The 13,014-nt window shown below is 40.9% G+C and overlaps 1 protein-coding gene across 1 annotated transcript in view; it reads right to left on the minus strand.

Annotated features, from left to right (window-relative positions):
• Positions 1-13,014, minus strand: part of WWP2 (WW domain containing E3 ubiquitin protein ligase 2) — a 150,281-nt gene that overhangs the window by 47,208 nt on the left and 90,059 nt on the right. The window contains exon 7 of the mRNA XM_047835907.1: positions 12,604-12,731. Coding sequence (XP_047691863.1) covers positions 12,604-12,731 — 128 coding nt within the window. The remainder of the gene's footprint in view (positions 1-12,603; positions 12,732-13,014) is intronic.

The raw sequence follows: 13,014 nt of genomic DNA on the forward strand, positions 1-13,014 counted from the left end.
TCAAAGTACGGAACAAAGATGAATGCTGCAGATGAAAAAGATGGGCTCTAAAGATAAAGGACTTGTCTTCAAGGTAACAATAGACAAAGAGACAGAAGTCAAATAAGCCTGTTCCGAGACTCCTTATTTCTCCATTTCTTTATTTCTTTGATGACCACTCATGTTCACAAGGACTCCAAGACACTGCAATATCCTCCCACTCCAAAAGGGATCAAAGTTTCCGAAAAATTCTGCGGAAGTAGATAAGCCATAGGCAGAGAATTTTCTATATGTGATTGCACATATGCACATTTGTACTAGAATTTTGTAGGAAAACCTCTTAGGTGTGATTTCAGCTCATCTGCCTAATTCAGAAATTCTTTTTGCAGTTTCAAATGTAACAAACGTACTATCTAGATTCTTCTTACACACTTCGTCTGACAGGAGCTTGCTACAGAGCCATTCCATTGTTGAACAGATGTACCTGCCGGCAGGTTTTCCTCATGTTAAGTAAGTGGATTCCATTAACTGATCTTAGCCCCCAGCCCCACGCAGTGCAGACTAAGTACCCGGCCACCCCCTTTCTCATCCACCTTCTCCAGTTAGAAGGCCTGCTCTTAGCTTCTGCACAGCAAAGGAAACAACCAACAAAACTAAAAGGCAACCAACGGAATGGGAAAAGATATTCGCAAATGACATATCGGACAAAGGGCTAGTATCCAAAATCTATAAAGAGCTCACCAAACTCCACACCCAAAAAACAAATAACCCAGTGAAGAAATGGGCAGAAAACATGAATAGACACTTCTCTAAAGAAGACATCCGGATGGCCAACAGGCACATGAAAAGATGTTCAGCGTCGCTCCTTATCAGGGAAATACAAATCAAAACCACACTCAGGTATCACCTCACGCCAGTCAGAGTGGCCAAAATGAACAAATCAGGAGACTATAGATGCTGGAGAGGATGTGGAGAAACGGGAACCCTCTTGCACTGTTGGTGGGAATGCAAATTGGTGCAGCCGCTCTGGAAAGCAGTGTGGAGGTTCCTCAGAAAATTACAAATAGACCTACCCTATGACCCAGCAATAGCACTGCTAGGAATTTATCCAAGGGATACAGGAGCACTGATGCATAGGGCCACTTGTACCCCAATGTTCATAGCAGCACTCTCAACAATAGCCAAATTATGGAAAGAGCCTAAATGTCCATCAACTGATGAATGGATAAAGAAATTGTGGGGGTGCCTGGGTGGCGCAGTCGGTTAAACGTCCGACTTCAGCCAGGTCACGATCTCGCGGTCCGTGAGTTCGAGCCCCGCGTCGGGCTCTGGGCTGATGGCTCGGAGCCTGGAGCCTGTTTCCGATTCTGTGTCTCCCTCTCTCTCTGCCCCTCCCCTGTTCATGCTCTGTCTCTCTCTGTCCCAAAAATAAATAAACGTTGAAAAAAAAAATTTAAAAAAAAAAAAAAAAAAAAAAAAAAGAAATTGTGGTTTATATACACAATGGAATATTACGTGGCAATGAGAAAAAATGAAATATGGCCTTTTGTAGCAATGTGGATGGAACTGGAGAGTGTGATGCTAAGTGAAATAAGCCATACAGAGAAAGACAGATACCATATGGTTTCACTCTTATGTGGATCCTGAGAAACTTAACAGGAACCCATGGGGGAGGGGAAGGAAAAAAAAAAAAAAAAAAGGTTAGAATGGGAGAGAGCCAAAGCATAAGAGACTGTTAAAAACTGAGAACAAACTGAGGGTTGATGGGGGGTGGGAGGGAGGAGAGGGTGGGTGATGGGTATTGAGGAGGGCACCTTTTGGGATGAGCACTGGGTGTTGTATGGAAACCAATTTGTCAATAAATTTCAGAAAAAATATATATATATAAAAAAAAAAAAAAAAAAAAGAAGGCCTGCTCTTGCTTTAATGTTTCTAGGCCCTTCCCTTCTTATCACCAGGCTGCTTTCTTCTAGGTATCTTCTTCTACTGCCTCTCCTCAATAATGACAGCAGGAACGGAACAAAATAAATCAGATCCCATCAGACCAGCGCAGTCAGCTTTCTGATGGAAGTGGTATTAGTTAACTTGTACAGAACCCCAGTGTATGCCAGGCAAAGTGCAAAGCATTTTGGATTCTCTCATGTCAGCCTCACATACAACCGTACACATTCGGTACAATTAACATCCCCAGTTTACAGTTGTGGCAACTGAGGCTCAAAGAGGTTAAATAACCTGCTGAGGTTGCCGGGCACCTAATTCACACCCTGACTGCCTGCCTCCAGAGCCTGAACTACTCATTTACCATGCTCTGCTTCTCCCTCTTGGCACATCCTCTAAAGCAAGCCAAGATTGTAACAACTCTGAAGCAACCATATAATCTTCTTGGCTAACCTGAGACTGGTAACCAGCTGAAACCAAAATTTCTTCACAGGCTGTGATGCCACTTGATCTTAAGAAATGGAAAAGAGCCTAGGGACTACCTGTGATCAATCCATTTGCTTTCTCCCCAGTGTATGAAATACAGTCTGGCACACATCAGCTAAATTAGTTGTTTAATAAATGGCTCCATCTCATGCAACTGGTGTTTCCCCAACACAAATGCAAGACTTCATACTTCTATTTCCTATTCTATCTCAGCCGAATTAGTAAAACACAGCAGATGACAATTCTCTTCATGCAAATCTATAAATTTTACTCAATTCCAATACAAAAAAAACCATCACATAATTCACTCTAAAAGTTATAAGAAAAACTAGGGGCTCCTGAGTGGCTCAGCTGGTTAAGCTTTGGCTTAGGTCATGATCTCTCAGTTTGCGGGTTTGAGCCCCACATCAGGCTCTGTGCTGACAGCTCAGAGCCTGGAGCCTGCTTCGGATTCTGTGCCTCCCCCTCTCTGTGTCCTTCCCCAGCTCACACTCAGTTTCTCTCTCTCTCTCAAAATTAACATTAAAAAAATTTTTTTTTTAATTTTAAAAGTTTTAAGAAAAACTAAATGCAGAAGAACAGCCACCAAAATTCTAAAGAAGAGTGTTGTGGAGGGACGGGTAATTCTCTAAAGTTTTAACACACCATCAGGCCACAACAATTAAAACAATGTGGTACACGAATAAGCAGATGGTGATGAAATTAATAAGGAACTCCAGAAACAGAATTAAATACACATAAGAATTTAGTATATGACAAAGGTGGCATTTTAAATGACTGCAGTAAAGAGATTATTCAATAAATATTGCTGTGATGACTGGGTAATATACTGGGGGAAAAAATGAGTTTTATCCCTACCTTACTCGTTTTATGAAAATGAATTCCACATGAATCCAAAATTTTGACATAAGAAATGAAACTTAAAAGGAAGTAAACAGAGGAGGTTACTTTTATCTCAAAGTGTAAAAGACTTTTTGAAGTATCACACAAAATCGAGAAGACATAAAAGATGGATGAATTCAACTACATTAAAGTTTTTTTTAATTTAAGTGGCAAAAAAAAAAAAATCACAAGCAAAATCAAAATCAAAGAAAAACCAGTTGGGGAAAATTATTACCAACCCATATTACAGACTAATGGCTAATTTCTTTGATATGAAAAGAACCTCTACAAATCAATTAGAAAAGACCAAAAACATGCACAGACACTTCAGAGTAGAGGAAATACAAATTACCTCTAAACGTATTAAAAGATGCTCAATTTCAATTACGAGATGAGAAATGTAATTGAAGACTATGATGAAATACCATTGTTTAACCTATCAGATTGGTAAGAACAAAAATAGTTAATCACACGCTCATAAGGGTGTAGGAAGAACTGGCATTTTCACCTATCACTGGTAGGAGTAGAAATTATTAGAACATCTCTGGAGAACAGTTGGCAATATTAAAAAATTTAATTTTTTTATTATTTAATTTTGAGAGAGAGAAAGATGCGAGGCGGGGGGGGGGTGGGGGGGGGGTGGGGTAGGCAGGCAGAGAGAAAGAGAGACACAGAAGCGGAAGCAGGCTCCAGGCCCTGAGTTGCCAGCACAGAGCCCAACTCGAGGCTCAAACTCAGGAATGGTGAGATCATGAGCTGAGCCAAAGTCAGGCGCTTAACCAACTGAGCCACTCAAGCACTCCAGCGATAATGAGAAATTTAAATGCATTCATAGGGAGGTGGGGGGGGAGGGGAGGGAAGTGGGGACGGGTGTGGAGAACAAAGGTGGGGGAGGCCTGTAGATGAAATTAAAACAGCCATGAGCCAATAATATTTAAAGACCGGGGTTAGATTCATTATAATATTATTTTTACTTTTATAAACTCAATGTTTGTGACACAGATGGACTTTGCATACCTCCATCAGGAGGCACAGAACATCTGGTTATCACCCTTTGGCAATGCTAGCAGCCGCTGGTGATTATTACCTAAACCTAAATTGGCTGTGGACTGCAAAACAGTTATATTCTAATTCTATCATTGCCTGTAAGAGAAACTGTCCCTCATCAACTCTTCGGCTACCTTGAGGTTCAGTTTGTAAAGAAAAGGCAGGAGAAATGCTTGAGTCTTTCCTTTTACTCACTGGTCTCCAAAAATTAACAGTGAAATTCTGTTTTGTGTAAAGATCACTCATTATGAGCTCTTGGATTTAAACATATTTAAAATAGTCGAATCCACGGTGATTACTGTTTTTTTATGAGACTAAAATTGTCCCCATCTCTGCCTGGGTTTAGCAGAGAAGGAAAGAGGCAAAGCTCTTCAAGTCTGCTTCAGATTCTATGCGAACATTTCTAAGATAATTATTAAATGCGAAGGTGCAGAACAGCATATATATTGTGCTACCGTGTGGGTGTGTGTTTTCAAAGAATATGTGTGCATATGCTTGTACAGTCAAAGAATAGCTTTGAAAGAATCATAAGGAACACAACAGTGACTGCCTCTGGGGAGGAAACTGGAGGCTACAGGACTAGAACAGGAAGGACACTTTACACTGTTTGAGCTACTTATACTTTTAAAATTTTCAGAATGTATATGTACTACCTGTTAAAAATAATTATTATGAGACTGTTGACCAGGAAAAGAACAAAAGCAGAGGCCCATTTTCCATGCCAATGGAAAAGACCCTCCGATCTAGTTAGAAGAGTTCCCACCAGGGCGCCTGGGTAGCTCAATGAGTTAAGCAGTTAAGCGCTGACTCTTGATTTCCACTCGGGGCATGATCTCACGGCTCATGGGATCACCATCCGACTCTGAGCTAAAGCCTGCTTGGGATTCTCTCTTTCCTTTTTTCTTGGGTTCTCTCTCTCTCTCAAAATAAATAAATAAATATAAAAAAAAATAAAGAAATCCATTTCAAAAAAAAAAAAGGGGGGGTTCCCACCAGGATTGTATCTGTCCACAGACCCACCCGAGAGCCTGGGATCCACCACAGTAGCTCATCTGTTTTGAAGCTTTGTGCTATGCTTTGATTTGGAAATAGAGTATGAGAGCCAGGTATCCTCGAGCTGACAACTTTGTGTCCATGCTTATACTCTTCTGTTCTCAAAAAGTGTTATGTGTGTGTACACATGTACACACATTCTTAGAATGTGAGAGCTTGAAAGAACCTCAGAAATAAATCCACCCATCACAGCTTATATCCAGAAGACACTGAAGTTCAGACAATCAACAATGAAGTCACTGGCCTACAGTCACAGTGATAAACCAGTGAGAGTCCCCTAATCAAGCCATGAAGTGGCTTCAATTAGAGGAAAAAAACTGGACTGAGAAAGACAAGAAGTTAGAATTTAGTCATGCCTTACAGAATTGCTGTATTTTACATTTTAGCTCTATTCAAACCATATTGTCAATGTTCTCTATTAATCCTAATGATGTGATATACACAACTTACCTCCCCTCAAAGACTGCATCCTTCTTGAGAACAAGGGAAAATTTGTTTCCTTCATTTTTCACTACTTCCACTCTCTGTCTCCTATGACCTTGCCTACACCCCCTTGCTCATTTCAGCCCCACTCTCCACTACTTAGACGAGACTGATCCCCTTTGTGGATCCCACAACACCTGGGGTCCCAGCTACTCAAACACACAGCCCCTGTGACATCTGCTGTGCTGGTACTTAGGAAACAGTGTCTTGAGCTTCTTTTTTTAAAAGAGATTATAAGGCAGAAACCTTATTTTGTAATTCTTTACACCATCCATGGTGCTTAGCAAAATGGCATTTGACAAATATTTGTTCACTAAATATTTGCTGGACTAAATCTAATAATCTAGGGAAAGAAATCTGAAATAAAACCACCTGATATTTATGTAACACTATCAATTGCAAAGCAGTTTCTTTCCTTTTCATTTTTATTTTGGAATAATTTTAGACTTCTAGAAAAGTTGCAAAGAGAAGGGAAGCAAAAATATAAAAACAGGGAGACTCTTAAATACGGAGAACAAACTGAGGGTTGCTGGAGGGGTTGTGGGAGGGGGAGGGGCTAAATGGGTAAGAGGCATTAAGGAAGACACTTGTTGGGATAAGCACTGGGTGTTATACACAAGGGATCAATCACTGGAATCTACTCCTGAAATTATTGTTGCACTATGTGCTAACCAACTTGGATGTAAATTAAAAAATAAATTAAAAAAATAGAATATCTAAGTTTTCAAAAAACAAAAGTTGGAAAGATAGTACAAAGATACCAATATTACGGGAAACTGAGTCAAGGGCATATTATCTTATATAAGCTAGCACATTTGTCAAAAGCTAAAAAATGAACACCAATGTATTACTATTAATTAAACTTACGACTTTATTTGGATTCGCCAGCTTCTCCACTAAGGTCCTTTTTATGTTACAAGAACCAATCCAGGATCCTGCAGTGTCTTTAGCAAATTTTTTTCATTAGCCCATTTATCTGCCCAATAGCTCTGTGAGGAAGATGCTATTCCCATCGTATTTAAGACAAAACTGAAGCTCACAGAGGTTCCACCCAGACAGCGCCACGCAGGTAGCAAACAGCAAAACCAGTATTCAAATCCAGAATACCATTAAGTAAAAACAACGGAGGGACAGGAGGAGAAATGAAGATTGCTTTGACGGCTTTCCTGTACCAAGACGACAGGGTAAATGGGGCAAGTAGGTAAAATGGCAGTTGAATGGTCTCTGGTTTCCGCAACAAGGAGTATTTCACAAGGTTCCCTCTGTGATGTTGGTTAAACACTCTAACTTTATGAATCAGATATTCATTCAGGGCTGAGACATACTTGTCACAGTTAGCCAAAAAAAGATCAGGATTTGTAAATTCTTGTTCTTAATTCCGGACATGCTGCCAGCTCACTGTGTGTTCCAAGATCTTCAGGTGTGTGCAGAGTAGTGCGGGGTTCTTGGTATACAAAGCCCCCACATCCAGGAATGGCGAAAGCAACTGCCAACAATGGAAACTTTTTAAACTGAAGATCAGCTCGTAATATACAATGCACAGTAAAGCAGTCACTACCTCTTGTCCATGAAACACAAGCAATGTATTTCCAAGGCAATGGACTACTCAGTTCTTCCTAAAAGCAACCAAGGGGCGCCTGGGTGGTGCAGTCAGTTGAGTGTCCGACTTTGGTTCAAGTCATGATCTCATGGTTAGTGAGTTCAAGCCTCGCGTTGGGCTCTGTGCTGACAGCTCAGAGCCTGGAGCCTGCTTCAGATTCTGTGTCTCCTTCTCTCTTTGCCTCTCCCCTACTTGCACTCTGTCTCTTTCTCTCAAACATTAAATAAACATTAAAAAAAAAAATAAAAAAAGAGCACCCAAACTAGAAAAACCTTTCATAATTAGCATGACATAGGGTGGGTGAGGCTTATAGAAAGAAAAACTAAATTAGATGGAAAAAAAGAAGAAAAATTAGATGAAAAACAAGAAGAGAAACTTGTAAATGGACAAAGCCATACCATGTTACCTGATCGGAAAATTTAGTCCTTTCCTGGCTAATTCACCCAATTTCCATTTACATCCCACCACGCTTCTAAAAACTCAAAGTCTGAAATTTGTTTTAAAAATGTATAAACTACCAAAGAATATCATGGAGGAACAGTTATAGGGCAGGACTAGCCCTTTGAGACATTAGAAAAACATGGCGCACCTGGGTGGCTCGGTCAGTTAAGCTCTGACTTCGGCTCAGGTCATGATCTCACCATGATCTCACGGTTCATGAGCTGGAGTCCCACTTCAGGTGAACATAAGCCCTGCTTCAGGTAGAACATAAGCCCCACTTTGGGTGAGCCCCGCTGTGCGTTCTCTCTTTCTCTGCCCCTTGTTCACTTGTGTGTTCACGCACACGCTCGTGCTCTCTCTCTCAAAAAAAAAAAATGTTCAGGCATAATTATTTTTAAGTTTTCTATCTCCTTTTCTATAAAAGCCACAGAAAATGAGAGAAAAATGTAAAACCATACATGGGGGTAAACTTACAATCATAAATGTAACAGATAAAACTTATACCTAAGTACTTCGTATATATTAAGATGGCTATTAAAAAAAAAATCAGGAAACAAGTGTTGGCAAGGATATGGAAAAACTGGAACACTCATTCATTGCTAGAGGAAATGTAAAATGGTGCATCTGCCATGGAAATAGTTTGAGGAATGCTCAAAAAGATACACAGAATTATCATACATAAAACCCATCAACTCTACTCCTAGGTTTATGGCCAAAAGAATTGAAAGCCGGGACTCAAACAGATACATGTACACCCCTATTCACAACAGCATTATTCAATATTATTCAAACTAGCCCAAGGGTAGGCACAATTGTATGTCCATCAATAGCTGAATGGATACATAAAATGTGACATTCACATACGGTGGAATGTTATTCAGCCTTAAAAAGGAATGAGATTCTGATACATGGCTACAACATGGATGAATCTGGAAAACATGACAAGTGAAATAAGCCAGAGACAAAAGGAAAAATTGTTCCACTTCTATGAGGTACCTAGAATAAATAAACTGTTAAAGAGAGTAGAAGAGAGGTTACCAAGGACTGGTGTTGGAGGGCAGATGGAAAGGAAAAAAATACTGTTTAAAGGGTACAAAGTTTCAGGGGCTCTTGGGTGGTTTGGTCTAGTAAGGAGCCAATTCTTGATTTCGTCTCAGGTCATGATCACATGGTTCATGAGGATCAAGCCCACACAGCTTGGGATTCTCTCTCTCCTTTTCTCTCTGCCCCTCCCCCACACTCTCGTGTTCTCTCTCTCTCTCTCTCTCAAAATAAATAAATAAATAAGCTACAGATGGATGGATAGATAGATGGTACAGAGTTTCAGTTTGGGAAGATGAAAAAGTTCTAGAAGTGCATAGGGGTGGTGACAGTTGCACAACATTGAGAATGTAATTAATGCCACTAAATTACATACTTCAAATGTTTAATGCCTATGTATATTCTGCCACAATTTAAAAAAAAAAGCAATCTCTAATATATAAATCTCTAAAATAAACTTCCAAATATCAAGAAAAAAAATCAAATTCTATGAAAAAAAATCACACAAGAGGAAACGGTGGAGCAACTAATAACTAAAAATATGCAATTAGGTTCCACAATGAAGCGACACTTAAAAGCTACTAGCAAAATGATCAACCAGTATTTATAAGGTTTCAGGAAAAAAATAAACCTCATATACCATCTAATGGAAAATTCATACTGCTTTGGAATATATGATTGCTTCAATCCCTTTGGAAGGCAATCTGGTAACATACATCTGATCTCATTTCTAAACATTTGTATCCTCTGACTCAAGAACTTTATTCAGGAAGAAACAAAGCTGTGTGCAAAGACATTTGCATTAGGATTTTGTTTTACAACAGAGAAATACGTAAGAATTGAAGAATGGGTAAATGAATATTAACTGTGAAGTAGTATGAGGCCACTAAAAAAAAAATAAACAAGACAACAGATACATAGAAGCGTGTATAAAAAATAAGAGACAAAAAATCCCACATACCCAGGCTACATAACTATAATTGTATGAAATTATTCATCAAGACAAAAGCTAACTTTGAGGTCTTAGGCACTCTATATGCTTTATATAATTTATTCCTTATAACAACTTTCCGAGATACAGACTCTTGTCCTAATTTTATTGATGAGAAAACTAAGGCCCACCACTGACCGCGGCCAGCGTGACTCCAGACTTCATGTGCATGGAAATCACATTTAAGAGACGAGTAAGAGATGTAATTTTCTTGGTAAAGTTTTCAATAAAAAGTCACAAAGTCACTCATGGCACACAAGCCTCAATGAAGTGCTATATACCATTCGTCTACTTCTCAAATGCACCACTTCCAAACCTTGGTAATATTAGGTTTATACAGACGGGCTGCCATTCACTTTCATTTTATAAAAATGGATACTTTACAGTTGTGACAACATGAAAAAAAACACCTGGAACTCGGTTCTGTTTTTGCCCCAAATGTCTTTTTCATGCATAACTGCAGAGCACAGCCAGAAAGGCTTGCTAAATCAATCTTGTGTGTCTGTGGAAGTATTTCCTGGAGGCACAGCTCGCTGCCACCACCATTTTGGAACTGGTCCTCACAGCTCTAAGAGCAGAGTATTGAAGGATGAAGATGTCCTCATTCACAGCTGCAAACTCCCTTCTTGTCTTGTGCTGCCAAAGAGTGGGCTTCTGTCTGCTCCCCAAAGGGAAGGTAAGATCTTTCTGTACCCCTTGGGTAGACGCGAAAGAGCCTACAAAGTCCAGACTGGCTGTGAGGCAAAGGTGAACCGTCATCACAGCAGAAAGGAGAGAGACGAGACGGAGGCCAAGGCCTTAGTATTTTAACAGGCAGAAATCCCCAAAACGCAACAACCGTCCCTCACAGACGGGTTCTGGGAACAGTCTAGGCATTCAGATACACCACCATAAAACATGCCCAATGCAGCTTTGGCTTTCTGAAGACACGGCTGGCACCTGCCTTGTCTGCTGAAACATAATGTTCCTGGAGATAAGGATAACACACAAAGGTACCTAAAAATAAACATAGGGGAAACACAGATCTCTTCTGGTATCAAGGAAAGTGACTCAAAGACCATCACCATATAAAGTCAATTTACCAATAGTTTTTTATAAGAAAAGCAGAGATGACTGAAGGAAACCAGTGTCAAGGAATATAGACCCCTGAGAAACGAAGGGGTTGGTAGCCTGCCCACAGCCTCCAGGAAACAAGTGGTTCTAAAAAAACCAGTTCCCCTTCCCCATTTGTAAGGGCTGGCCCTCCTCCACAAGCGACTTCTTTCTCTAAGGGAAGCATGTTTACTGGTGTTCACGGAGCCGCATCAGGTTTTCTCTAACACAGTCCACAGCCACCACCTGGCCACCCTCTTCACACAGACTGGAGGCCAGGCCCCCGCCCCACCGCCCCCCGTGGCTGCTACGACTGGATGTTCTAGCACTTGGATATGGTGGCTGGCACAGGGACACCGGGAGGATGAGATGGTAGCCGCCTGTACTCCCCACCTCCAGCTCATCCTTATCCTTAAGGCTCAGGGTGAGCCAGCTAACTCGATTTCTTCAAGCAGGTCCCAAACTCCAAGGAGTAAGTCAGGCCACCACAGATACACTGAAACAAGGACAGGCCACTGCATCCTGCAGCCCGGTGCACATAATGGTATAACTAAACACCATAAACCATCAGACGGGCTCTGCAGCTCACATCTATAGGAAAGTCACTAGAAAGGAACGCTAACTGATTTGTGCTACTCAGTATGCTGGTCTCGCAAAGAGGAGTAACAATACCACGGGAATGCTATGAATAGGCTTGCTGCTCCAGATCTCTGCTCTTTGGGCCACACCTCTGCTATCACAAGCATCTACAAAATTCGATGTCACATACTGATTTAAACACTTACATTTCTACAGTTTATTGAAGCAAACACCCAAGTCCATTCCCAACTGCTTCAAATTAAAACAAATGAGCAAACGATCGGCCATACTAAAGCTTTGACAATTTTCAAGACATTTAGAAAACTGGACTTCTTTTTCCTTTCTAATTCGACACCGTCCTGATGAGACAGAAGGAAAGCATGACAAAAAATGATTTGTTTTGAAATAGGTCCTTCCCTTCCCACTTACAGAGAAGTAGAATCAAGGGCAGGAAAGTTCTCTGTGGACACAGAAGGGGCACCTATTCTCAAATGGGACAAATACTCTCACAGCCACAGAATGTGCCCTCCCCACCCCAATCCCATGGCACCTGGCTCTGCCCCTAGTCAGCATCCCAACCGATCCAACGGTGCTGCCATCTTCTCAAACCCAGCTCGGAGCAACAATACTTAGTCTTCTTTCTCCCTAGTCTGATCATTTCCTTAAATTAAGGGAATAAAAAATGTATCATATAGAAATAAGATACCCCTTGCCCCCAATACTGATAAGAAATGAATTTAAAAAATCAATACTCTTTATTTTTGTGCAAAGTAATATTTTAGAAGAGTGTATGAAGTCATATGGAGAATAACCTTGGCCAGAGACAAAAGAAGATGGGCCAATGGAAAGGGTGATGGGTTCAAGTTCATTTCAGTATTGGAGTCTTCTCTCGCCCACCCTACATCCTGACACAGCAGAGTCCTGGCTCCATGTGAGCACAAGTTGGAAGCCGCTGCTTTCATTCAGGCTGGTATTTTGTGTTGTCACTCACCTGTGCCATTGGCCAAGCCATTGTGGGTTGGGTTCTTGACGGGCTGGCGGTGCCGGTTGCTAGTACCGGGGCTTTGCTCGCCGGTTGCTGTGGTTGTTCTGGCTGAACCACCTGAATGTCTGTGCGTCCTGGAAATTCAAAGTATAAAGCAGACAGACATAAGTCACTGTGAAAAAGACAGCAGTATGTCCCATCTAAGTCACCGCATTCCCTCTCTCACTATTTATTGGAAATAAGACCTTTAATAGCCCCTCTGGTCTTTGACTCAACAGAAGCTGGCTCCAAACAGAGAGACCCAGGTAAGGTTCCTTCTTGGTAATAACCCAGAAGGCAACTTTGGGTAAACTTTTCCACTTGAAGTAAACAAATCCAGAGTGAATTGCCCCCACATCTGAAATAACTGGCAAAATA

The sequence above is a fragment of the Prionailurus viverrinus genome, chromosome E2, assembly GCF_022837055.1.
Source record: "Prionailurus viverrinus isolate Anna chromosome E2, UM_Priviv_1.0, whole genome shotgun sequence".
Classification (NCBI taxonomy): Eukaryota; Metazoa; Chordata; class Mammalia; order Carnivora; family Felidae; genus Prionailurus; species Prionailurus viverrinus.